A 27,827-nucleotide genomic window follows, 5' to 3' on the forward strand; every position below is an offset into this window, starting at 1 on the left:
GAAATGCCACATTGAAGTTAGCATGCTTAGTCTCGTGGCGCCGTCGGATATTGTACTCTTTGCATAGAGCGACAACTTCATTGCATATCAGACACAAGGGCTTTGGATTTACGAAAACAGGTAGGATGAAAATGTATTTCTCTTTCCGTTCTTCATTGAATGCCCTATTCTCGCTGTCAACCTTCCTCTTTAGACTTTTTGACAGAGACATGTTTCTGTTAGCTTAAATGGGGTGCGTTGAATTAAATGTAAAGGGCCCGATACAGTCAACTTTACTATTAGGCCTATTATTATTTTTTGAATTTAAATGTATCAATCCTGCTACTACTCCAGAGAGATTAGAGACACACCCCCTCATGTCGGTCACGCGTAAGCTGCGAAGGGCTGAGCGGGAGTTATTGGAAACTGCAATATTAAATGAAAGGGAACCCCCCTCTATGTGTATATATTTTGTGTGATTACTGCACGTAGAGAAAGGCAGGAGCTGTTGACAAAAGTCAACAGCTCAGAGGCTATTTCGCCTACAGCTCTTCTGATGGTGAGTAGGCTAGAAACGGAGGTGTGTGCGCAGTCAGTCAGCACCCGCCGTGGTGTGTGTGTGTGTGTGTGTGTGTGTGTGTGTGTGTGTGTGTGTGTGTGTGTGTGTGTGTGTGTGTGTGTGTGTGTGTGTGTGTGTGTGTGTGTGTGCGCAGTCAGTCAGCACCCGCCGTGGTGTGTGTGTGTCTGTGTGCAGTCAGTCAGCACCCACCGTGGTGTGTGTGTGTGTCTGTTTGTGTGTGCGCGGAGTCAATCAGCACCTGCCGTGGTTTGTGTGTCCGTGTGCGTGTGGGCACGCACAGTCAGTCAGCACCCGCCGTGGCGCCTGTGTGTGTGTGTGTTGTGTTTTAAGATTGGTTGGCTGCTTTTTTAGGTGCTGCTCTCTCCGGCATAGAAGGAAAGGAGGAGCAGCTTTACGCGTGGCCTGTGCATACAATGAGACACTTACGGACACTTTTACCTGGCAGACTCCGCTGGAGAACCAGGCTGACAACTGCGCAACTCTTTCACTTCATCTTCACATTTAGGGTTAGGAGTAAGAGTTATTAGGGGGCGAGATCAGCAAATAAATCATTCAAATACCAACGGGATGTCCCCCGTTCGGCTACATTATGAATTAACTTTTTTTTTTTTTACTTTAATAATCACAATCACGTTGGCAGGTTATAACGTGATCAGACATGAAATGTACGTGTTTAGGGCATGCACTTGTTTATATGTAAGCCTTATATGTAGGCCTACATATAGTCATCTAGTGTGTGGTAGGCATATGACTAAGCCAGCTGGCGGGCCTGCGTCGGCTGAACAGAGAATTTGACTGGAACTACTTAGTAGGTGTCCATATATCAGGGATTAATGGACACCCTGCAGCCAATCAGAATTGAGTATTCCCCCAGACCATGGTTTAAAACAATAATAATTCACCATGGAGTATTGCACCTGTTATACAGTGGATATATCTGATTACTATAAGAGCATAGGCATATAGGGAAAAGTGTGAAGTAGTTGAAGTAGACCAACCAGTGATCAGTGGATCACTGGGTCACTATAAAGATGACAGCGTTGATCCAGACTGCCTGGGCACAATACCTAGCCCTGATGAGGGGCTAACTCTGAGACATCTGGACTGAAACAAGCTGTGGTCTCAGCATAACCAGCTCGAGTCAAACACTGCAGGCTGAACTCTTTCAGACAAACCCACGTATCATAAAAACTAAGCCTCACTCCTCATATGCCAATGCAAAACCCCTACCTACACAGGAAGAGGTTGATGATGACGCTTGGAGGACTCAAGCAGAACTGCTGTTGAATGACTCCTCTGTTCCAGACCTCTGAAGGTCAGGAAGATGTTGGAGAGGTTGATGAGCACCACTAGTGACATAGTCAAAGTTCTTGGCATCACGTCACCAAACTTGATTTTGCTTTGGGATTGGAGCAGATGGAGAAGAGCTTTTTGCAGCATTTCTAAGTGCCAAACCCCTTAACTATTTGCATGACTACACAAACTACTAAACAAAGCTGATGCCCAGGGCGGGATGTGGGGTGAAGATTCACATAAGCAACTTACCAGATACTTCTTTAGGAGTTGTTGAGACCAGACAATAATCAGCGAACTCAAGCTTTAGCACAAGAAGGCTCGCGCGGTCCTTTCCAGAGTTGTTGCTTTTCCTTAGAACAGAGGAAGTAAGGCGATCAACAAAATGAATGAGGAATGAGGAAATACTTAATAAAGGCTGAAGCTGTGGTTCATATGCATACAGTCTGTTGCCTTTCCCCTTGCGATGAGGACCCAGATGTAATTGATGCCAATCTGAGCAAGAAAGCAACTGAAAGAGTGTAACTAAGACGCAAGGAAGTTGATCCACTCTCTGAACCAGAATCGGACGCAATGAAACACCCAAGGTAGAGGTGGAAGGTCTCCAGGAGATGAATGTAAGAGGGAGCTGAATATTCAGATGTGTTAAACTGATGGATGAACATGAAGCTTGGTTCTCATTTGAATGTGGAGAAGATGGCCACATCACAGCCCATTGTCTGCATGAACCCAGCCCTGCTGCTCTGGAGTTGAACGAGAGTGGCTGACATCCTACAGGGACGTGACCTCAGTGATTCAGGCAATTACAGCACATTAATCTGACTCACAGTGAAGTAGATGAAGCAGCTCAAGTGAAGCTGCTAGAATGCCACCATCCAGCAGGCCAAAGAGTATCTTATAGGGGCTGATGATAAATGATAAATATATCTAAAACTAATTAGCAATTGAGCCTTATATCACTCATCACTGTGTGATCGCAGTAATTATGACAGCACTATTTGTCACGTACTTGAAACCTGATGTCCCCATGTCATGTGTTCTCCCGTCAGTGTACACTTCCCATCCCTACAGAGTGGAAATGATGCATTCTGGCCAAATTGAATACAATATCTGAGGTGGCGTCAATATACAGTTGATGACTGTGGAGTATGTGTGGATGATGGCTGGTTTAAGCAGCCTCACCTGGCCCCAGTTATACTTATTGGACTCTGGGGCTGGTCGAGGCTGTACACCTGTGCACAGGTTAAACAAGCCATCTCAACACGCAATCAGTGCGTGACACCATGGATCACCTGCTTCATGTTGTCCTACCAGCGCTACAGTTTCCAACAACATCATCCTGTGTTCTGTGTCGGGAGCCCGTAATAGCCACCTAGGTAGAGTGTGACAGCCACACGGTGGCATGTGGCTGGAACATTGTTACAATGACTCAACCAACGCATATCTGCTGTGAAACACACTCAGACTTAAGATCACCTTCAAGGAGATGGAGAAGCATTTTACCAAGAGAAAGAAGGAAAGCTTAGGGCCATTGCCTTTGCTTTGCGAGGGCTTTCCAAAGGTGAACAGAACTATCCGACACACAAACTTGAATACTTAGTATTAAAGTGATCATTATGTGAGAAATTTCATGAAATGTCAGTCCAGACATCTGGAACACACAATGCAATAGGCCTCTGGTGGCTAGCTGCCCTATCAATCTACTGCTCTGACATCAGGTATTGACATTTTTACAAATATTAGGATGCAAACGGGTGTTCTCTCGCTCTTGAGGTGCCCTCAGGAGCCCTCGGAAAAAGAACATTCATTTCAAAAGGAAAAACAGAAGATTAAAGAGCTAACTCAGTGTGTGTTGGATTGAAACCATCAAGTACTCAGAGGACACCATCACTGCCTGTTCACCCAGTGAGACTGGAGCCCTGCAGACCACCTGTCCAAGCAGAGTCCCTGTTGGTGGGCCCACCCGCCATTCCTTTAAATGAACCTGATTTACACATGAGACTTACACAAAGATCTAAAACTAAGATCCTGCCATAAAGCATGTTTAGCATCTTATTGGGACAAAGACTAAGCCCCCATTCAAAGAGGCTAAAATGGAGCCATCAGACCTGAGAATATATGGAATCGGTTCAAACTCTGAGACCTTTTCAGGAGATATGTAGACGGAGGAAGAGAAGGCTTCCAGTTAGTTAGTCTTACCTGTAAAGTACAGAGCCAGAAACTTGGAAGGTATGAATGATGAAGTGGGACACCTGGGGTTTGAGCGATCACTTCACCTGGTCCATGCCAGATTCTATTGGACCAAGATGGCTCAACGTTAAAGGCCATACATGTGAAAAATGCTCGTAAACCATGGGAGAGCTGCTCCAATGAGAACAGTTGGCGCAAGTTACCTGATTGAGTTAGTCTGCATGGGCTACTTGTCTTTTGAACCAGACAACGAGATACAAGAAACGGATTGGTGATTACAGATCAAGTCACGAGTTGTCATTCGCGATCCAAATGAAGCATCAGAAGGAAAGAGCTTTGGCTTCAGCTCCAGGAGAACTTCAGGCCATCAAAGATCTGTGTTCTCTTACAGGAGCTGTATACAACAGGCAACATGCTGAGTTATGACGAGGAGGCAGAAGACTGCAGTAGCGGTGATGTGGAGCTTGTAGTGGAGAACAGGCCCGACGCAAATGTGATGGGATCCCTGATCGAGACTGGATGGAGAGTTTAGAGAAGGCCTTGCAGCCTCCAACCAGACTTCCAGCAGCTGAGGGTTTAGAAGCTGCCATTAGCGGTATCCACTGTGCCTGGGAACACTCGCTTGAAGAAGACTTTCAGGAGCATGTACTGTGTCCTACATTTCCCTGTTGGTACAGGCCACAGGGCTGTACCCACACGGCACAGACGTGAATTTGACGATGACAGATCCAACGTCACAGATCCTCCATTTCAACATGAAAAGTTAAGGGTTCCATTCCTGCCTAAGGTCCTTTGCTGCATGTCCACCCCTCTCTCCCATACCTTCCTGTCTATCTCACTCTATCATAAACCTATAAGCCAAAACCAGACGGTCAAGCAGGCCACAGCAAACCCAGATACTGTAGATTTCACGGCAATGGGAGACCCTATGTCTTTGTTGTTGCCGCCTCTGTGAGAGTCTGGAGAGCCTACTCCATTACCCTGCCAGCTGGTAGACGTGTGAAGGGACTCATGTCGGGGGGAGTATGTATCCCATGCTATTTTCACAACGTATATGGCCCTAACTTGTTGAGGCCCCATTAAAAAAGATGCATTTACAAAGTTGATAGCGCTTTTTACCAAGGACAGACGTGTGAAGCCGCAGACGGCATATCAAAATAGTAGAACGAAGTATAGCTTCAAGAAATAGACTTCTACTTTTCTGTTTTCTTTCTTTCACTGAGAGGCTAATTCCACAGTCCAAACAAATAGACCTGGAGGGCGGTTGACGTTCTTGTGCACTGATCCATGTAGGAGTTGGTTGCTAGAGCCATGTAGTCACCATCATCATAAGCAGCCTGCTCAGGAATGTTGGCCTGGTTACTAGTGGTACAGTCCCTTCTACCATGAACCATTGGCCTAAAAATTCTTTAGTCCGCACCCATTTGATTTACTTTATTTTCTTTGTGTTTTCTTTTTGGATGTAGCTTTTTATATGCATTGTTGATTGAACATTTATTTGAACATCTAATGTTTAAAACATATTTAAAAAAAAACAGAAATAGAGTGTTCAGTGAATTTTATTCCTTATGAGAGAGTTTTCTTATAAACCATTCTCCGTATTTACCTAGTGTTCGCCTAGCCTGGCTCTGCCCGCCTAAGTACTTCCACTCAATTTGAATTTCCCTTCAGTACTACGTCTGGGTCTGCGGTATGTTAGTGGGTTATCTCCGTCTAAATTTTCTGCGTCCAATCAGCGAACAGAGGGAGTGGCTGAGATCAATGACGTTAAAGTCAGCTCTCGTTGACGGACATCGTCACGCACGGTGTTTGGTTTGTTTACAGCCTGTGCGCAACGTGATTCCCGGCCAAACATTAGCGATTGGTTATGGCAGATCCAGAGTGGCACTGGGCAGATCCAATAGTTTTAAACTTCAACAGACACCCGCCTTCAAGTGAGTTAACGTTTGTTGATTGAGTATTAATTGAGTCCAGACTCTCTGTACAAATTAAATGAAGTACGAGAGTCTGGTAGGACCAGGCTAGTGTTCGCCTGCATCTTGCACTAAATGTTTTATCTTAACAGTGGGCTCCATTGAAATGATCCTCTTCTGTTTCTCACAGGTTCCAACAAGAAGAGGAACCATCTGAACCAGAAGGTTAAACAGCCTGATTATAAAGTGGCCTATGTGCAGCTGGTAAGATCACACCACACGTACACTCTGTTTGGTAAGAAGACTTGTTTTTATCATACAAAGCGTTCCACCCTCATGGAGATATTTGTTGGAGATGACAGAAAAACTCAAATATTTTATGAAGAACCTGCTTATAAAACTGTCGGATTACGAGTTCTGATGCACTGAATAACCTGGTTCTTGCTGGCATGGTAACAAGCAAGGGGAATTATACGTTTTTAAACAAATAAATCGTTTACCCATAGCCTAGCCTCGGAGATTCTATCTTCATAACTCTTATACCAAAGCCTATTTTTTAATCACAATGGCTACTGGGCTTTTGGAGAGTGGTGAATCGTAAAGGATGGGATTCTGGCACTAACGGCTCGATATGCACAATAACCACTCACTGTGACAGTGACAGCAGATCACACAGAGAGAACAATTGGTAAAACAGAGCGTCTGGCTTGATTTAAAAAACATTCATTAATCTCTTATTTGGGGTGCACAATTTACAGCCACAATAAATGTTGCACACTACAGACATAACATAACGTATGTGGTCTATACTGTGACTGTAAGCTCTGACAACCAAACTCTCTTGCACACACTCTTTATTCCTCACAAACACACACAGGCATACACTTAGCACGTGCACGCACACTCACACACACTCTCTTGAGAGAGCTGCAGCCTGCCTGAACTCAATGTCAAAGGTCGCGGTTGGTTACATGCCAGACTTATTACATACATTAGGGTATGGTTATCTTGGCCAGCTCGCCCCGTTTTTGTGTATGTGTACGGGGCTCTGTGTGTGTGTTCCTGTTTAACGGTGCTTAACGTCGTTGGTGGCGTTTCCACCAGACACATCGGTCCCTCCCAATGGTTTCCTTCACACCTCAGTTCAGGTTGAACATCAGGTCAGCTGGCACCTTCTGCTGTGGGAACCAACCATGGGGTGACGTTTCCACACGCCAAACAAAACCACACAAGAGCCCAAATATTTAAATGGTATGTCTTCTAAAGGAATGCTTTGAAGAAGATTAAGTGGCAAGTGCGGTCTTGATCTCGAGCCAGATGAGTGTGCAGCGTTGTGACACTTGTTTATGTCGTGCTGACTCAAAATACCTGCTGGTTCCTGCTGGGTTCACTCCTGGAGGCAACCGGGAGAACGTGCTTTAATGTGAAACTAGCTGTCAGGACGGATCCGGCAAATCAGATTTCATCGCTGGGCGTAAGAACGTCGGTGGATCAACAATGTCATGTCATTAAAGTGCAAGCGCCATATTCTCCCTTCACATAAATATGTGCGTAAATCATGGTTTTAAACCCCTGGCTATCGCCTGCCTGTGCTCACCCATTGTTTTGGTATTCGGAATACCTCCCGTCCCACTGGGAACTAGGGATGCACCGAAAATTCGGCCACCGAAAATGTTTGGCCAAAAATGGCTCAAAACATAATTTTCGGTTTCAGCCGAAGAAGTAAAAAGGCCGAAAGTAAATACAGAACATTTCTATTTTTGATGATGTGAGAAAAAAAAGAAAAAAGCATCCAGTGTGGAATGAGCCGGGTGCGCTTCATTAAAAGAGAGATTAAAAAAGAGCAGCACGTAAGTTCTCAATTAATGACAATACACGGAGATGAAAAAAGAGCCAACCACACCTGTTAACAACAAAATACCAAGTAGAGAGAAAAAAATCTGCGCACACTTAATGCAGCAAACATGTAGGCAGTGTGGAAGCATTTTAAAGTTTCGGAAAACGAAGCAAATAAGGCCTTTTGCAGACATTGTTCTGCTGAACTTTCTAGAGGGGGAACATCTGTGAAGACTTTAAGCACATCAAGCTTGATCCATCACCTGAAATCAAAACACCCCGGACAACATGCGTGCCTTGTACTACAAACCTCGATTAGTGGGTTAGCGAGGTATGTTGCGCTCAAAGCCTAGGTTAGCTGGGACACGAAAGTCGTTCACTTTTAGCGTCGCTGTATCACCATGGTGACTTATGCTCTCCAAACCTGGTCGGGAGCAGGTTTTCAGCTAAGTCTATCGGGTTAGATCGGCGTGCGCAGCTTCTTAGCCCCTCCTTTGACAATGGCGTCACCATTACTTGGTTTTCCCGTGGACCTCGGAGCTCTTATTGTACAGGGGTCTCTCCGACAGAGGCTCTTTCGGGACCGATCCCTTGGCATTGCCTGAGAATATTCTTGATGAGAGACACAGATTCTCATCAGAGGGTATTCTCTATTTGATCATCCTTGTTGGAACTTATGCAGACCATGCTTGTTGCGCATTGTGTCTCCGTGAGAGAGCGGTAGAGTGGAGGTAGCGCGTCAGTCTTAAATTTCTGCGTGCGGGGTTCGTCTCCCAAGTGACGGGCATTTATGTTAAATGTTCGCAAATAAAAATATTTTGTTTTACTCATTTATTTAAAGTTATATTTTTCTTATATTCTTGCTATAAGGTCTTCTGGAATGTTAGAAAATGTTCAGTATTAAATAAATCTTTTTAAATTGCGGATTTGTAATTGATTTTTTTTATTGAAAAGCAAGGCAAAATTAATGAAAAACAGAAAAAGCCGTATTCGGCTTTTGGCCAACTGTTTCAATATATTCGATTTCGACCAAGAATTTTCATTTCGGTGCTTCCCTACTGGGAACCATCCATCTTGAAACGGTTCAACAATTATAACAGGCTAACCGGAAGCATGTCCCTGCAAGGGGAGATGTCATCCAAGCGTTGATGTTGTCAGAGGAGGGATCTCCTCCTCCTTGTTGGGCCTGTGATGAGGCTGGCGGTCTGAGGACCATGACTATGTGACTGGCTCTGCCGGCAGAGTCGCTCAAGGTAATGCATCCTGCAGCTCCCCGAAGATTGACCACAGGGAGAGACGACGCAGAACAACACACACACACACACACACACACACACACACACACACACACACACACACACACACCATGTGTGTCAGTAGCTTCTTCAAACATGCCCAGTTGGTGCAGTTTCCCCGAGAGACGGCAGTGTTGTCATTCGTACTCTTGTCAGGGTGTCTCGCCACCGGTGAGCTGGGGGATGCTCGTCTGAGCACTGCCCTGGGGACCACTTGTTTACATCCAGGCTCCACACGGGGCCTGGGCGGCCAACAGCTTTCCTTTTTCTATTCCGTCTTCTTTGCTGAGAAATCTTCTCTTTTGTCTTATTGTACCTCACTCAATCACTCATTCTTTTTCCTCCATGTTTATGTGTGTGTGCACGACACACACACACACACACACACACACACACACACACACACACACACACACACACACACACACACACACACACACACACACACACACACACACACACAGGCTGAAAAGAAAACGCAGTGGTGGGTAAAAAACAAGATTGTTCCTAATTTACTCCATATGTTGGTGAGTGTTCTGTGGGCTCGAGCTCACAGCAAGCCCCTCAGACCCCAGCCCCCCTCTTCTCTCCATCAGCTAATATTGCGGCAATAATATGTTGCACCCCCCCACCCCCACCACCACATCTATGTTCCTACTCCGGGTTTGTGGTTCAGGGTAGGCCTCTCTTTAGCAGGCTTCCATGACGGCCATTTTCCTATTGGCTAAGGGGAGACCTCGGTACGGAGGAGAAGAGATAGTAGCTCTGTGTGTGTGTGGGAAAGAGTGAGAGTGTCAGTGGGAAAGAGTGCGTACACACATGTGTGTGTGTGTGTGTGTGTGTGTGTGTGTGTGTGTGTGTGTGTGTGGGGGCTGTGAGGGGTGAAGGCAGGGGAGGTGAGTAAGGGCATAGTGGAGTTATGCCAGAGCAGGGAGGCCCAGAGACGAATCGGGGGCGGTGGGTTTGGGGAAGGCGGGGGGATTGGGGTGAACAGGGGTACAGGATGGGGGGGTGGAGGAGGAGGAGGAGAAGGAGGAGGAGGAGGAGGAGGAGGGAGCAATGGGGCGTGCGTAAGGGGGGCTGGGAGATGGTTTGAGTTGTTCGGTCTGCTTCCACTGCGCCGGTGCCATGATGGTTGTTGTTTTTTGTACTCTGTCATGGCGTCGTAACTGTCCTCTGAACACATGGTTCTAGCTCTACCTTCAGTGTGAGCACCGCTCACACTGTTGTTTTCTTCTGTAGGTTTGATTGTTGGAATGATCCGGGTGTTGTGTGGTCAGCGTTCCAACAGCGCTTTCTTAATGGAAGTATATTTTTTAATGGAAGTGGATTTTACAGTTTTCATTGCACCTTCTTGGGGGGTGGTGGGAGTCAGTTGTTTATCAATTAATTATATGCACAGTGTTTCATAAGGTCAATAATGTAGCTTCATAACTGCTGTTCAATAGGTGGACATATCAATCAAGATTAGAGCACAAATGTATTGAAAACAAATTGGCTTCCTGATTAGTTACAACATTGTCCACATGACCAGATAACGATGCATTCAAACAGCTCTTCTAGCAATCCAGAAGAGACTCCAAGAAGTAAAAAGAAATGAGATGTCAGCTTTTATTGAAAGTCACAAGTCAGGCTGAGAACGATGAGGCAAAGAGTCAAAGATTGAGTCGCTGCAGAGTGTACCCATGGAATTCAGGAAGGCTGCACAGTACATCGTTGTTCTCTTGATTACGTTAGTGAAACTGCAGACAGTGATAGATATCACACATCAACAAATACAGCTCAACAAAGTGTGCGTAGTGTGGCCCGCTAGAGCTTTACTATCAGCATCACTTGAAGCACCTCAGTGTGTTTCCGTCGTGTGCAGGAGAGCTCTACAGCTTCCCCATAGCGCCAGACTGCAAAGGGCATCAGAGGCAGGCCAGCGTCGTACGCTGAGTAACAGACTGGAGGCACGCAGATGGGCCAGCGGGGGTCCTCAGCAAAAAGAGACATACCATTTATCCATTTATATATTTAAATAATTATTGTAAATAAAAAGTCAGCTGTTGACATTGTGTGAGGACACTCCTAGAACAGTGACGTTACTGGTATCGCTGAAAGAGACACACACGTCAATAATGCTCCACATTTAACGGCTGCCATGACTTGAGTCTGAAAGCTTGTCCTGCTCAGCAGAACATAACTGATAAACATAGGGAATACCTTCGGGATATTGGCAAAACTCCACCAATCTCTTTTTCTCTCTCTCTTTCTCACCCTGGCCAGGTTTCTCCCTGGTGCACACACCCACATCCAGTTAGACACAGCTGTTTGGTCACTCGTGTGTGTGTGTGTGTGTGTGTGTGCGTGTGTGTTAGTTCCTAAAAAGAAGTAAATAAGGTGTCAAAATTCAGTCTTGGCAGCCTCTCGGCAACAGCAACCCAACAACCCAGGCGCTCCAATCACATCGCTCCTCCTCCCGGGACACAGTCTGCCCGGCGACCGACTGACAAAACAAGACGTGGGGTTGTATAGCCGTGGTGGAGAGTCACATAATGATCACGGTTGTTGAGGTGAATCACCTCCTCCCCCATATGCACCTCCAGGGGGAGTGAGAGGGAGATATGACGGATGAATACAGATGAAAGTGAGTCCAGGATCTCACAAATATCAGCTGTGCCCTTCCTGTCGGGTAGACACTAGATGGCAACGTTTGGCTGTTCCTTTTTTTTTTTCTCTCTTTCTGTCTCCTTTCTGTCTTCTTCTCCTACATTACCTCTGATATCTCCTTTCTGTTATTGACTCCTTGTTGCTTAACAATGGACCCTGGGGGGTGTGTGGTGTGTGTGTGTGTGTGTGTGTGTGTGTGTGTGTGTGTGTGTAAGAGAGAGAGAGAGAGCAAGAGAGGGAGGGGGGGACCACACAAACGCCACAGGAGAGTGTGTGTGTGTGTGTGTGTGTGTGTGTGTGTGTGCGTGTGTGTGTGTGAGTTTGGCTAGCTGAGCAGCGAGGGGTACAGAACAGGGGGCTCTGGTGTCTTTATATCCCACACCTCTATGTCTGTGCCCCACACACACGCTCTGGCGGTGCTGAATCAGGGCTGGGGGGGGGGGGGGGGGATATCCTGCTTATCGGGTTGGAATTTTATTATTTTCAGCTATTTGGATCCTAATGGTTCCACCTCCTCTCCGTCTGCCGCAATTTCACCCTGTCACGCCAACAGCAGCCTGTCTGTCTGCCTCTTCCTCTCTTCCTCTCCCTGCACCGCCTCACCCCTACTTATCCTGCTAATTATCATGAACTCCCTCCACTTCTCGCTCCCTCTCGGTCTCTGTCTCTCTGTCTCTCCCTCACCCCCCCTCCCCCCTCCACCTTTCTCTCCTCCGTCTCAGGCGAGTAATGTATCGGTCAGCATTCTAGGAAGGAAGTACTGAGCTGATACACTAATTACTGTGTGTGTGTGTGTGTGTGTGTGTGTGTGTGTGTGTGTGTGTTTGTGACAAGGCTGATAGGCAAAGCTTGGGAATATGGTGGTGATAAGCATCCCCAAAAGGATAGATCCAGTTCTAAAGTGTGTGTGTCTGTGTGTCATAAAATATGCATTATAAAGGAGAGACCAGGGTCTGAAGCATCCGGTTTGACTCTCACACGCAAAGGTTGTTTTCTTCAATTTCTCCAGTAGAGGCCTTCAGGTTCTCCCAGCTGCTTTCAGCTCTCCCTTTATCACTCTCTATATCTATCTCTTTCCCACCCTTTTTTCTCACTCCCTCCCGCTCTTTCTCTAGGTCTGTCTTTCACTTTATCTGACTTTCTCCCCATCCCTCCCTTTATCTCTCTTCTCTCTCGTTCTCCTGTTGTCTCTCTTTCTCTCCATCCCTCCCTTTCTCTCTCTTCTCTCTCGTTCTCCTGTTGTCTCTCTTTCTCTCATCCCTCCCTTTCTCTCTCTTCTCTCTTGTTCTCCTGTGTTCTCTTTCTCTCCATCCCTCCCTTTCTCTCTCTTCTCTCTCGTTCTCCTGTTGTCTCTCTACCTCTTTCTCTCTATCCCTCCCTTACTCTTCTCTCTTGTTCTGTTGTCTCTCTTCCTCTCTTTCTCTCCATCCCTCCCTTTCTCGCTCTCCTCTCTCTTTTTCCTGTTGTCTCTCTTTCTCTCCATCCCTCCCTTTCTCTCTCTTCTCTCTCGTTCTCCTGTTGTCTCTCTACCTCTTTCTCTCCATCCCTCCCTTACTCTTCTCTCTTGTTCTGTTGTCTCTCTTCCTCTCTTTCTCTCCATCCCTCCCTTTCTCTCTTCTCTCTCATTCTCCTGTTTTCTCTTTCTCTCCATCCCTCCCTTTCTCGCTCTCCTCTCTCGTTTTCCTGTTGTCTCTCTTCCTCTCTTTCTCTCAATCCCTCCCTTTCTCTCTTCTCTCTCATTCTCCTGTTTTCTCTTTCTCTCCATCCCTCCCTTTCTCTCTCTGTCTCATTCTCCTGTTGTCTCAATTTCTCTCTGTCTCTCCCTCCTGACCACGGTTTGTCCACCTCCTCTTCTTTCTGTCCCTTTTTGTCCGACTGTCATTAGTATATCGTAGTCGTTTGATTATTGATGAACTCTGAAAAGATTAAAGTAAATAAATGTCACTTTTCCTCCATTGCCGCTGGTTACTCGACTGTCTCCTTCATCTTGTCTCTCTCTGCAGTGTTTATCTGGTTTGCCCATTCATGTCTGACTGTGATTTGTGTGTTCTGTTGTCTTCTGAAGCGGTGGTGTGTCATCGCTAAAGATAGTGGACTGTGTCTGTGTTTGGTGCAGTCTACTCTCTGCCCGCAAGCGGAAGTGTAGTGAGTGTCTGGTGATATGGCTGCTCAGAAGCCCTGTTTAGGGCCGGTTCTGGTGGTCAGACGCCCTGTTTAGGGGCCGGTTCTGGTGGTCAGACGCCCTGTTTAAGCCCGGTTCTGGTGGTCAGACGCCCTGTTTAGGGGCCGGTTCTGGTGGTCAGACGCCCTGTTTAGGGCCGGTTCTGGTGGTCAGACGCCCTGTTTAGGGGCCGGTTCTGGTGGTCAGACACCCTGTTTAGGGCCGGTTCTGGTGGTCAGACGCCCTGTTTAGGGGCCGGTTCTGGTGGTCAGACACCCTGTTTAGGGCCGGTTCTGGTGCTCAGAAGCCCTGTTTAGGGCCGGTTCTGGTGCGCAGACGCCCTGTTTAGAACCGGTTCTGGTGGTCAGACGCCCTGTTTAGGGGCCGGTTCTGGTGGTCAGACGCCCTGTTTAGGGCCGGTTCTGGTGCTCAGACGCCCTGTATAGGGGCCGGTTCTGGTGGTCAGAAGCCCTGTTTAGGGGCCGGTTCTGGTGGTCAGAAGCCCTGTTTAGGGGCCGGTTCTGGTGGTCAGACGCCCTGTTTAGGGGGCGGTTCTGGTGGTCAGAAGCCCTGTTTAGGGGCCGGTTCTGGTGGTCAGACGCCCTGTTTAGGGGCCGGTTCTGGTGGTCAGACGCCCTGTTTAGGGCCGGTTCTGGTGCTCTGGACTGATGGTTCTGCAGGCAGAGGGTTTGCTTGCATCGGACACAAAAGAGTGCCGAGGGTGTGAGGCGGGGATTACGTTTGATGGTCGCTGCATTCAGATGAATGTGCACACGTCACAGTACAGCCCAACAATTGGTCGGGTGAAAAATAACCCAATGTAAAAATACAAGGGACGAGGTAAATAAGAATAATCATTTGAAGGCCCTCGAGTGGCCTGCAAAGTCCATGCAGAAAGGTTGGCCAGGTCTTAAGAACAGACGGACGTAATGCCGGGAAAACATAGAGGGTACTGTGTAAGCCACGGTTTGCCTTCTATTTGGACCTTTGCATTCTGGGCACCACTGAATGTAGGAGGAATGTGTCTTCTTTCTCTTTCTGTAATCTGCCCGTCACCTGATGATGTCACAGCGTTCCCTCTGCCCTCTTTCCAACACAACCTCTTACTTTTCCCCCAGGATCCCCCCTTTTATTTAGATCACCATGGTAACGCACACAGACATACACACGCACGCACACATACGCACGCGCGTAAAAAACCCTTTGATTACCGCTGACCTCTTGACCTCTAATGACACGGCTGCAGTTTTGATAGGCCAATCAGCATTTGGCGCCACCCAGTTTCTCAGCAGGGCAGTCTGTGACCTGATAAAGCCCTCTGATAGGCCCCTGCTGATGCATTTCCTGTTTTGCTACGCATGTTTTTCTATGTTCCTCCACCAGCTGGTGGTGACACTCTTCAGTGTGTGTGTGTGTCGGAGAGAGTGCTTGGAGGGGCTGGAGTGTTGATGTTGAAAACCAAAGTCTACGTTCACTGCATTTCGTTTACAACCTGACATACATGATGTCTGTGTGCGTGTTTAATGTTGGGTCAATATCCATGGAATGACAATCATTCAACAAGGACCGTCACATGTTTTATGTGGAAGCCTATTTTTTGCCTGTAGAGAATGTGACCCTACAAAGCCTTTGGGTGGAGGTATGTCCTCAGTGATCCAGCCTCCAACAAATGAAGTAAAAAACAGACATTAGATATGTCCTGAGAGGCAGCCTGACCTCTGGTTGGGACCTGTTGGCGGAATCCCTCCTCGCTGCACGTCCATATTCTGTCTTTTTCTTCACAATCAGAAGTATAACAAATTTGATCTTTAATTGTAATTAGGACAAAATATAATTGTGGGGCATTAAGCAACAGTGTTCATATTTCGAACACAAGTTATTTGAATGGGGTGTACTGGTGTGGAAAAACGATATACAGGTATATAAAATACATTTGTAGATGATTCATAAGCTATGTTAAAGGAACCCTATTGTACCACCAGGTGGGATGTTGATTAGCTAGCAATAAATAGCACATCTAAATCGAAGGCTAAGACATCCTTACTGTACCGCCCGCAATTTATTGATTCACCTTCTTCTGACAAATGTGCTCATTGTAAGTCGCTTTGGATAAAAGAGTCTGCTTAATGCCCTCAATGTAAATGTAAATCTACCTTGGGAAATGTGGGAGTGTCCAGCCAGATGTATGACGGACAGATCAGCCTACCACTGGATAGGCTGGTTTGCCACAGCCCTTATTAATGTTTACCTCATCATTAACTAACCGCTTAGAAATAAATTATGACTGAACGTTAATATTAAGTTTGAATGAAAATGTATGAATTAAAAGGAAGATGCAAAGAAGTAAATAAAGACAATGCATACAAAAAGCCCTGTAAAGTCCACATTATAACGTGTATGTTTTGAGCCTGTGAGTCTGTTATCATGGTGGCATAAACCTCTTTATATTCCTTCCACATGATGAAGGAAGTGTGTTTGTGTTGCAGTGGGAAGCTTCAGACAACATTCCCGGGTACCCTGCATATCTGTATTGGGGGTGGGGGTCTGGTCCTGTTGTTGCTTTACCAGACAGAGGTGGGGGTGCACACAGACAAAGGGGATAATGACAGCAGACAGCTGTGCGTGTGTGTGCTATGGGGTTCCGATCGGCGGACGTAAAGCGGGGTATGGTCAACTGTAAGGAGCTGGGAATGGGTGCGACTGTGACAGTAGCGTCATTTATGGGTTGTGTTTCGATGGCTCTTGTTTGCCCTCCTTGGGTCTCTGCAGTGACCTGGGGTAGTGTGTGGTGACCTGGTGTAGGGGTCTCTGCAGTGACCTGGTGGAGGGGTCTCTGCAGTGACCTGGTGTAGTGTGTGGTGATCTGGTGTAGGGGTCTCTGCAGTGACCTGGTGGAGGGGTCTCTGCAGTGACCTGGTTTAGTGTGTGGTGATGGGATGTTCTGGCCGGGTGGATGGACTCTGTGCTGGCTGTTGTTGTTGTTGTTGTTGTTGTTGGTTGTGGGGCTCCACCAGATGGAAGTAGGCTACACATCTTTTATGGGGGTTGTGGGTCAGGGGGTTGACTGGAGGTCTGGGTGATACTTAGATCAGGCTGATCTCTCCCTCAAGGATCTCGCTGTCACCAGAGTTCACCATCTCCAGTAACACTCGCCACAGACATGCCCGGACATGCAATCGGACACACACACTCACACACACTCCATACATATACACACACGTGCGCGCACACGTGTTTGTGTGTGTGTGTTTGCATTACTGGGGGTCATTCCATTACATCTGTCTCTCTCTGTCTCTCTCTCTGTCTCTCTCTTATTCTCTCGTTCTCACTCTCTCTCTCATACTCTGTGTCTGTCTCTCTGGCTCTCCGTCTCTCTGTCTCCCTTTCTTTCTCTCTCTTTGTCTAGCCGTCTTGTCTCTCTCAAAGGGAAGGCTTCTCAGAAAGCTCTTGTGTTAGCTCGTGTTTGTATGTTTCTAATTATCAGTGTTTCACGTAGCTTCACATTCAAAGCTACGTGATCAGACCGGTTTCTGTGAGAAGGGAACCAAGGGCAGGTCGGGGAAGTCTTTCTTGTCTCTTCCTCTGGGTTGTGTGTATGTCAGAGCGAGGGAGCGAGGCTGAGAGTGTGTGTGTGTGTGTGTGTGTGTGTGTGTGTGTGTGAAGCCCACCCAGATGCCTGGAAGTAGGAGCTGTTTACAGTCACCAATCTGAACCTCCCTTCAGCTCCTCCTTTTCCTCCTTACTCCTCCCCCTCCCCGTTCCCCAGCCCCCTTTCTGCTTGTGTGAACAACCTCAACAGGCCGGAAAAATCAGGTCGCTACGGCAACTGGCCCACGCCGTGAGCTGGGTTTCCTCCTCTGCCATAAGAAGAGCGTGCCCGGTGTACCCCCGCAGCGTCCGGGTCCCGGTCGCCAGCGCCCTATAGGACGGCTGGGAGGGCTGAGTGGGACAGGTCCCGGTCGCCAGCGCCCTATAGGACGGCTGGGAGGGCTGAGTGGGACAGGTCCCGGTCCCCAGCGCCCTATAGGACGGCTGGGAGGGCTGAGTGGGACAGGTCCCGGTCCCCAGCGCCCTATAGGACGGCTGGGAGGGCTGAGTGGGACAGGTCCCGGTCCCCAGCGCCCTATAGGACGGCTGGGAGGGCTGAGTGGGACAGGTCCCGGTCCCCAGCGCCCTATAGGGCGGCTGGGAGGGCTGAGTGGGACAGGGCTTCCCTCTTTAGGGGGAGCTCCAGAGAAGAACACACTGGTCTGGCAACCAGACGGTTGCATGTTGAAGACCCTCCTCCTGGCTCGCCTCACTCAACGTGCCCCTGAGCAAGGGCCCCCGTCCTAAACGCTCGCCACAGCTGTGAGAAACGTGCTGTATAATGGCCATTTGTGTGTCCGCTGACGGTTCTCCTCATGAGCCGCGCGGCCCCTGGGAAGAGGGATGCGTTGGGATTACCCCAGGAGAGAGCTCTGACTGCAGGAGAAAGACTCGACATCCATTCAATGGCTGAATGACTCAGAGAGTGTTTACCATTCCAATGGCCGCTCTGCCCTCTCTCCACCTGTGTTTGGTGATCGGTTGTGCAGCCATCTTCTTTTGGATTGTATGCCTTAATATTTGTTTTTTTTTCCAACAAATGTGTGTGTCTGTGGGACTGAATGAGCCTTGCTGTGAAAAACACCACAGCTCTGTTAATGACAAGAGTTCTGGAGATGCCCGGCAGGGAAGTGATGTTCACTGTAATCCCCGTAACCTCATGAGCTGTGGTCTCTCTCTCTCGTTCTGGCTCTCTCTCTCTCACTCATATACAGTCCTTCCTGTTGTCTTTACACTCTGTTGATCTCTAGCCATCCACCATCTTTGTGTCTGTCTATTTATCTTGTATTTCTCTCTCGTTAAGGCCACCATAGTATCACATCCCCCATGGGGTTTCTAACCACATCATCAACACCTCTCAGTAGGCAGGCCACAACAGATCCCCGACAGCCCTCTTGCTCCCTCTCTCTCCTCAGCCAGTGTTGATGCTGTGCAGGCGGTGTGATGAGAACCTTGAGTGTCCTGGCCCATCTTATCCTGGTCCACAGGCGTTCTCACCCCCTAACATTTGCGTTATGCTGGAGAGTGAGGGGGCGGGACTTCCGGGAACGCTTTGGAGAAACGATGTCAATATCAGATGCATGTTTTGGATATTGCTTCAATTGCATCAAATTCTTCTGCTACAAAAACCTTTTGTCATTGTAGTCCTTGTTCTTGTCTTCTTCTTCTTCTTCTTCTTCCCTGGGGACTGTTCACTGCCAAACACAGATCACATGAAGAATGAGATCAGAAATTATTTTTGGGAAGTAGGAGGGACCAGAGCTGAACGATCCCAGCAGATGCCACGCAGCCCCCTGCTCTGCGGCCTGTCTCAGCCCTGCCGTCTGTCTGTATGTGCAGACAGACAGGCTCACAGGGTCCACCTCCCCTAGGGCCCCTCAGTCGGCCCCACGGTGACTCTCAGGGTCATGAGGGGATTCCATCGGTATCGCATTCTATTCGATTTTTCTAAATGCAATTCGAAATGTGCTTCTTGCTTCAGTACACGTTGGGCCGATGTCAGGACCTGCTTAAGTCCGATGTACACTCAGAACGCGGTATGGCAAATTATAGTATGAAAGTGTTTATGAGTTTATGCCGTTATATATTTGAAAAATGTCCATCGGCTGATTGCAAGGCGGTGAACACACCAAGGCAAACTCAGGACGAAATGGAAAGTTTTTTACTTTTTGGGGTTTTGAATTGTTTCACAATCATAGAAGGTACGCATTGTAATTCTTACACGCACACACACACACACACACACACACACACACACACACACACACACACACACACTCTGATCTTATCTTATCTTCTTTAGCTTATGTGTGAGAAAGACTAAAGCCTCTTCTAATCCTTCCCTTGCTGGCCGTCTTTTCTCCAGCTCTGTCTCTCTTCCTTTTAAATCCTCTTCATTGTCTGAATGGAAATAACCTTTTAAACTCAACCAAGATTTACAACACGTGAATAACGTGCTCATCAGATAATCTGGGGTGATTCTTCATGGTGCACTGTAGGGTTGTCTCACATAAGAAATTGAAAATCGCAATATTTGAAAAGCTGTATATTTAAAATGACAAAATATATATATTTGAACAAAGTATGAAAATGGTGAATCACAATGTAAAAAAAAAAATTGTTTGACTATACATACGGCTCCTACGTTCGAAATAAACATAAAGAGAGCATAATTACCCTGGTCACTATTGAAGGTATTGCAGCATAACATTGCACACTGGTAAATTCGTCAATTACCAATATAAACTTTTGATATTGTGATAAACATTGGTGCAAATTTCAATGTCTGCAGCCTCTGTGTCTCTGTATTCTGTCTCTTGTCTGTCTGTCTCTGGGTCTGTCTCTGTGAATGTGTATGTCTGCGGTCCCTGTGTCCGTCCGCTGTGTCTGTCTCTGTCCCTCTCTTTCTACTGTGTGTCTGTGTCTCCTGTCTCTATCTGTCTCTCTCTGTCTGGCTTGCTGTCTGTGTCTATCTCTGCTGTCTCTCTGTTTGCTGGGTGTCTGCCTCTCTCTGCTGTTTCTGTCTCTAGGTCCGTCTCGCTGTCTGTCTCTGTGTCTGTAATTCAGGTGTCTTTGGGTCCCTCTCTCAGCCTCAGTCTGCTTTCTACCTCTCTGCCCCGCCTGGGTCTGGTCCAGTTTGATCCAGTCTGTCCCGTGATGGGTAGCGCTCCACCAGAGACCGGATGAATCGCTCTTTTGTGTCCTCCAGCTGTAATGTTTTATTCACCTCCTGCAAACCCCTCCTCAACTCTTGTGTCCCTACACCACCTTCCTGTCATCTTAAAAAACATTATCACACATCAAACCAAAGCGCTGTGATTTTCATATCTGATACTTGGAACTTGACTTACGAATACAGCAACAACAACAACAGGAAGAGACCGCCGACCCAACACCCACCTCTGGCCCGTCTCCACTGGATCGGTTTCACATGCATTCCAGGTTGCTGGACACACATAAATCAGAACGGCATTCTTCTGCTCTTCAATAATGATAGAACTCAAACAGACTCTCTCTCTCTCTCTCTCTCTCTCTCTCTCTCTCTCTCTCTCTCTCTCTCTCTCTCTCTCTCTCTCTCTCTCTCAGCTTACTTCCATCAACATGCATACACATGATGGAAGTAAGAAATGTTGGTCCTCAGTCAATGAAAACATTTGTTCCCCCAACCCCATCTCCCTATGTCCTGGGCCATGGAGGGAAACTGGCCTTGGGGTGTCATGGTGTGCCAACGTGCGTAAGCACCATGCCTTCACACCCCTGCTCCAGTGTTCCTGGATGGCAGTGCGCTTCATTAAGAGCACACAGAAGATGCTGCCCGGCCCATGGAAAATCCCCCGTCCTTTCTCTGTGGAAAACCCACAGCTTTGACGGACAAGAGGCTTCAGCCCAGGCAGGAACATAATGTGTACTGTGTCCCCCCAGAGACCGTCTAGGGCTGTCAATCTGCGTTTCTCAGAAATCACACAATATACACTCACCCCCTTCTTCTCTTTCTCCTCATGCTTTCTCTACCGTCATGCAGGGAACGCACACAACGCATGCAGGGATAAGAATAAGAATCAGTATAACAGACTCTGGGGAGAAAGGGAGGGAGACTACAGATGGAGGGAGGGAGACCAGAGATGGAGCGAGGGAGGAAAAAGGGGGAGACAGGGTAGAGGGAGGGATGGAGGGGGGAGGGAGACCAGAGATGGAAGGAGGGAGGACTGAGGTGGAGGGATGGAGCAGCATGTGGAGGGATGGATGAAGGGAGGATGAGACTCTAGATAGGATGAGCTGGAGGGAGGACAGAGGCTGGGGAGTATCTAGATGGTCTGCATGCTGCTCTGCCTCTTTATATAACAGCAGAAGATACTGATGAAGCCAGCCAGCCGTTCTTAATGTCCTGCTGGACACACAGACGCTTTGGTTCAGCAACACAGCCAGCATCAGGTTGAATATGTCTGGGGAGTAGTGTATGTGCAGTAGTGTATTTGCCAGTGGTCAATCTGCGTCACAATGTTGTGTTACGTTCAGCAACATTCATTTAAAAGATAACGGGGACATGTCGATCCTGGAGACCCAACTTTAACAACACTAAATATTAAAATGAAACGCAAAAAATGTTTGTGCAATATTTACAGAGTCACGATACTCAGAAATCCTCTGGTCCCTGTGGATTCCCTACTGGTTCCAGCACTCAGGGAGCAGGACACCCTGCTGGTCTCCTAGCCTCTGCCTGCTATCGTAGGCTGCCATCTCTTCTCACTTTCTTCTCTTCCTTCCTCTACACACACCCCGCTCCCCTCCCTCTGTCTCCTTCCTCCCCATGTGACTCTTATTGTAAACCCACCCTGGCCTGGCTCTAGAGTGGGGCCGGTGTTTGTGTTCAGATTGTGTTCCTCGATGGCGGTACAGGGAGCGGGGGAAACAGGCTTGGGGCCTTGGCAGAGAGGCTGCAGCCTGCAGCTCTCTCTGTGCTTCCAAGGGGTTTGACTGCTCTCTCTCAGACCCCTCGGCCAGACCAGCTCCACCATACCGGGGCTATGTGACTGGGGCTTCGGGGCCCCTGTGACTGGCGCTTCGGGGCCCCTGTGACTGGCGCTTCGGGGCCCCTGTGACTGGGGCTTCGGGACTCCTGTTGCTGGGGCTTCGGGGCCCCTGTGACTGGGGCTTCGGGACTCCTGTTGCTGGGGCTTCGGGGCCCCTGTGACTGGGGCTTCGGGGCCCCTGTGACTGGGGCTTTCACGTAAGTGAAACAAATAATTTTCAGCAAAGCCCCCGTTAACAGAAGAAAAAGCCCAGGTGGTTAAAAATGACTGGAAAGGAAAACACAAAAGAAAACCTCACGCTTTCTTGCTGGGTGGTTAACAGCTTGCCTCACTCCCGTGCCCGACCCACAGTTTGCGGAGCAGGCAATTTAACTGCTGAACCTAAACTTAAAACATGCAGAAAGGTAACTAAGGTTAAACAGGTAATGTGTTTAACAATGTTAACGTTATATATGAAAGAAGGTGCGGGTGTGCCAGCGTCTGTCTACATGCCGAGAGAGAGAGTGAGCCGCTATCTTCAACCCGGCTTTATATGAGTGGGGGTGGGGCCTATAATCAAGGAGAGCCAGTCAGCAACCTGTAACCACAACAGGCTCTGCCTAGAGGAGGTGACAGGAGACATTGCAGGACAGGAGCAAGGCCAAAACAAAAGCATTAGTGCAACAATACACAGAGGCAGCACAAAACCCAGTACCACGTAACGGAGCCCTTTAATAATGCAAATGCATATCCGAGCTCCACTCAGCTACCAAGCAATTTCAAATGAGGCGATCCAGGCCAGTGTAGTTTAATGGAAAAGGAGGAAAGATGGCCAAGACAAACACATTTGCCAGATATCTGAGCAATTTTCAACATTTATTCACAATTGCCAAACTACATGCCTGGAGAGAATATCACAGTGGTTGGCCTACAACAGTTCCCTACAAAAGCGCACTTTCACTTTAGACAGTGCATGGCTAACAAACCTGATCCATTGTGAATCAGAACCTGGATCGTTTTTGGATATTGATACAAATAAAAATAGAATGCCATTCCTGATTTATGAAACGATGAGAACAGGACACCTAGAGAACGGGTTGGGTATCTCATGATACCCAACCTCTTTACCTCAAACTGTCACAACCTATAACCTCATCACATCAATCGCACTGGCGAATAAGATCACCTTGGTCCGAATGTTAAATAAAAAACACAGAAGTGCCCAAGTACACTCTGGCACAGAAATGGCAACGCCTTACAACCGGTCTGAAGTAGGAAAATGCCACACACGCAATTGGCCATGCAAAGGCGACGTACATACTACAGTACGCCGAACAGTAGCAATTTATGCCAGATGGCTACTGAGCAAAAAGGGCCATTACACCTAAAATGCGACTTTGTAGCTACAGCAGGGGTAGTTTTTACCACATTTATTGCCTATATTATTATATATATATTTGGGAAAAGTCATGAAAGTGTGATGGTGAAAATTGGTTGAGAGTTTTTCCTTCCTTTTACTTTTTTATATTTACTAGCGGTCAAATTGACCCTACTTATGGCGAGTCTAGTGTTGCATATCGTTGCAGCCAAAATTATGTTCACTATTTTATTCCTCTATTTTGAATCTGAAACGCGATGCAGACGAGGTGGTCTGTTAGCCATGGTTAACTTGGACAAACTGACTTGGTAAGTTGGATATGCATGTTCTTTGCAAGTTTGTTCTCCGGGTCGTTTCTGAGGTACTGGGCCACAGGCAAGCTCCCCATCGTGTGTTTGACAGATCCATCACAGAAGACCCAAGAGAGGCTCCATCCTGGATGCCCCGCGTTTCGCCAATCACTGCTTCTCATTAGTTGACTTATCCAATTGGCAGCGGCCATTGATCTTCCTGGTGGAGGGGGCGGACCTTGTGTTTTGACAAAGTCTATGATCTAGCAGAGGTGGGGACTCAAGGTCTTTACTTGGGCCCCATGTTTTTTTTTACCTCTCATCTGTTTGGCGTGCCCCTTGCTTGGAACAGTGTTGCAGTGGTTGACGTCTTCTCCTGTGAAATGGAACAACACTTTAGGACACTGCTACGTCAGCAGTAGTCGTCGATTGCGTTTCTGTAGACACGCGACAAGTTTCTTACCGGACATTTAGAAACTCACAATGCCCTCTTCAGCTGTGGTGATTTCTGTTCCTTGGGAAGCAAATCAGCCAAGTGCCTCCCTATTATGGCAATAGTGATATTGTTCATATTGGATATTTCCACTTTGGGGATGGATATCGGAAAGCATGAACCCTCTGGAATCATTTAAACTTTATGCATTTCACGCTATCAAACAAGTCAGAAAATAAACATTATCAATAATAACATCAGCAGGAACAAGTGCTCCTACCCGCCAGTCTGCAGTGATACCAGAGGAGGGGTAACAAGGGCAGCAACTCCCTGGACTCCGGGTGTCATATGCCCTCAAAGGGGGAATGTACAATGTAATCTTTGATATTAAGAAATGGTCTATTATGCCTCGTTTCCACCGAGCATTGCGATTTGGCACGATTCGGCACAGCTCGGTTACGCTAAATCTGGCTTGCGTTTCCAATGCCGACAATACCCATATGGTAGGGCGGGGTTTAAGCCGGATGGCGATAGCCGCGGCAGCTACGCAAGCATCAAGAAATCATAGCAGCCCGACACAGTGTAGCCTGCTAATAAATTCAATGAAGAATAAGAACGCGACACATTAAAAAAAGAGCATCAACGGAGGACGTCCAAGAAGGATAGCAAGCTTTTGCAGGACATTTTCGTCAATAAACAAAGCTTTTGCCGTTGTCCAGAAATACCTCGCGGGTGCTGTGTTACCTGCGTGGAAGTGACGATTCTTTCGACCAATCAACGGATGGAGTGTTTTTTCGGCACCCTTTCAGACCACTTGGTACCCCAACGGAGGACTTACATTTACATTTAGGGCATTTAGCAGACGCTTTTATCCAAAGCGACTTACAATAAGTGCATTTGTTACAATAAGTACATTTGTCATAAGAAGTGAAACAATATATCGCTGTCGGTACAGTAAAGACGTTCATAGAACCAAGTGCAAGTATTACAATCGCTAGGCTAACCCATTCCCCGTATAAAGCAGCGATAGCAGCTACTGTAGATTCTACACAATTAAGTACCTTGAATAAGTGTAATGTACAAGTGCCAGGACGTACAACATTCAATGGTGACTGTGCATTGGTTTCTATGCAGAGTCGAGATGAACTCTGAACAGGTGAGTTTTGAGTCTTTTGCGGAAGCTGGTGAGCGACTCTGTGGTCCTGACTTCGGTAGGGAGCTCGTTCCACCACTGAGGTCCCAAAACAGAGAAAAGTTGTGACTTTGCTGATCGACCTTTGCTTGCTCTTAGCGATGGCGGTACCAGACGTCCAGCTGAGGTAGTTGAACGGAGGGATCGAACTGGGGTGTGTGGCTTTACTAATGCTTGGAGGTAGGCAGGGGCAGTTCCATCGACTGCCTTGTATGCCAGTACCATCATCTTGAATCTGATGCGAGCTATTACAGGGAGCCAGTGGAGGTCTCGGAAGAGGGGGGTTACATGTGAGAACTTTGGTAGGTTGAACACGAGGCGCGCTGCCGCATTCTGGATGCGCTGCAAGGGTTTAATCGCAGAGGCAGGGAGTTCAGCCAGGAGCGAGTTGCAGTAGTCGAGGCGGGAGATGACCAGTGATTGGACTAGAAGCTGAGCTGCTTCCCTGTGAGGAAGGGCCGGATCCTGCGGATGTTTTAAAGTGCAAATCTGCAGGACCGGGCCACCGCAGTGATGTTTGGACTTGACTTGATACTCGTCCTCAGAAGACTTGAGACTCGTGAACCATCTTGCTATTCTATTAAAAAGTTCCCGCATTAACCTTAAAGTTAGTTTAAAAAAAACAAAACAACAACTGGGGTGGAGTCTTATCCCCATGGTTACGACACAGGCCGAATTGGTGATATTGGTGATACTTTTCAGTATCGTTGTTGTGTATGAGCGTTATTGAGTGATGATATATATATGAAATACTATAGAGTTATACTGTAGGTGACCAGGACACAGACAAACCCTTATTTGGAGGCAGACATTGAAAAAAGTGCTGCCCAGACGAAGCCATCCACCCACACGTAGCATCATTCTATAAGCGTCCGGGAAACCGAACCACAACAAACATTCGTTGTGGGTGACGTGGGTGAGTTTAAAGGTTTGGTTACTGGAGGTCCGAGACGGACCTCCAGTAATACATTACATACCATATTTAGGATTTATACAATTTTCGCGATCTAGCTCGCTACGATGTGCTACAATATAATGTTATATCAACACTGAAAAAGTATTTTTTTTTTATGAATGTCCCTGGTCATGTATGAATGATCAGGGATAACGGCACTGGGCTACCCAACGATGGATAATGGCACTGGGCTACCCCTACTCTACAGCTGTTTGGGCAACAGCTCATCTATTAGAACGGAGTATGTGAATAAACGTGATTAAATGTACCGTGAATAAAACATCCATGCTTAAAATCGCCTTGAACATGATTGCTTTTGACTTGCGTCAGATCGATTTTAGAAGCTCGACCTTTAACAGGAGGCTTCTATGTTTTTACTATTAGTATTTGCCCACAAGCCAAACGCTTATGTACAGCCCAATGTGACCAAATAGCTGAAGTAGCAGGATGTTCTTTGGGGCCATGACCACGCCGTGCTGCCAGTCAACTGATGGTTGAGTGAGCGTCTGTGAGAACGTGGAGAAAATGCAGATTCAAGCTTTGGTAATACCCCTCTTTTTTATTAGAACTTAAATTACTGAAAACGTTGCTGAGGATTTCTTTGAAGTCTTTTGTGTTTGTGTTTTCTACCAATAAGCCGCTCCAGAAAATGAGCCCCAGGGACAGTTTTGTTTCGTAAAATGGGGATACAAGCAAAGGCTTTATTTAAAAAAAAAAAAAAGGTATTTTAGCTAGTAGAGCATTCTAGAACACCCAATGGAAGACTTTTAGCTCTGGATCTTGATCTGGTTTGATCATTCGATCAAACCTAAAAAGGAGAACTCTCGGTGTGCAGCTATTGCCGAGGTAAGCAAATTCATGCTTAAAGAATAAAAGGGATCCAACCAATCAGAGTAACATTGACTCCCTGGCTCTTCTGTGGACGAGGGAATGCCACAACCTTTTTTAGCCTCTTAGATTGTAATATGCTAAATTGTGACGCATTATTAGTCTACTATTTGGCATTGTCCTACCTGACCAGTAGTAGTCAGGAACATCACATTTCTTCACCAGAGGTCAAACCATTCTCTTTGGTAACTTTTG

The 27,827-nt window shown here is 47.2% G+C and overlaps 1 protein-coding gene across 1 annotated transcript in view; it reads left to right on the plus strand.

Annotated features, from left to right (window-relative positions):
- The window catches only part of mrpl23 (mitochondrial ribosomal protein L23), a gene marked incomplete at its 5' end in the record, with an annotated part of 53,670 nt that overhangs the window by 23,393 nt on the left and 2,450 nt on the right, over positions 1 to 27,827 (plus strand). Inside the window, 1 exon segment of the mRNA XM_079744100.1 lies at positions 6,146 to 6,219. Coding sequence (XP_079600226.1) covers positions 6,146 to 6,219 — 74 coding nt within the window.

This window comes from Pollachius pollachius (assembly GCF_949987615.1).
Source record: "Pollachius pollachius genome assembly, chromosome: 9".
Classification (NCBI taxonomy): Eukaryota; Metazoa; Chordata; class Actinopteri; order Gadiformes; family Gadidae; genus Pollachius; species Pollachius pollachius.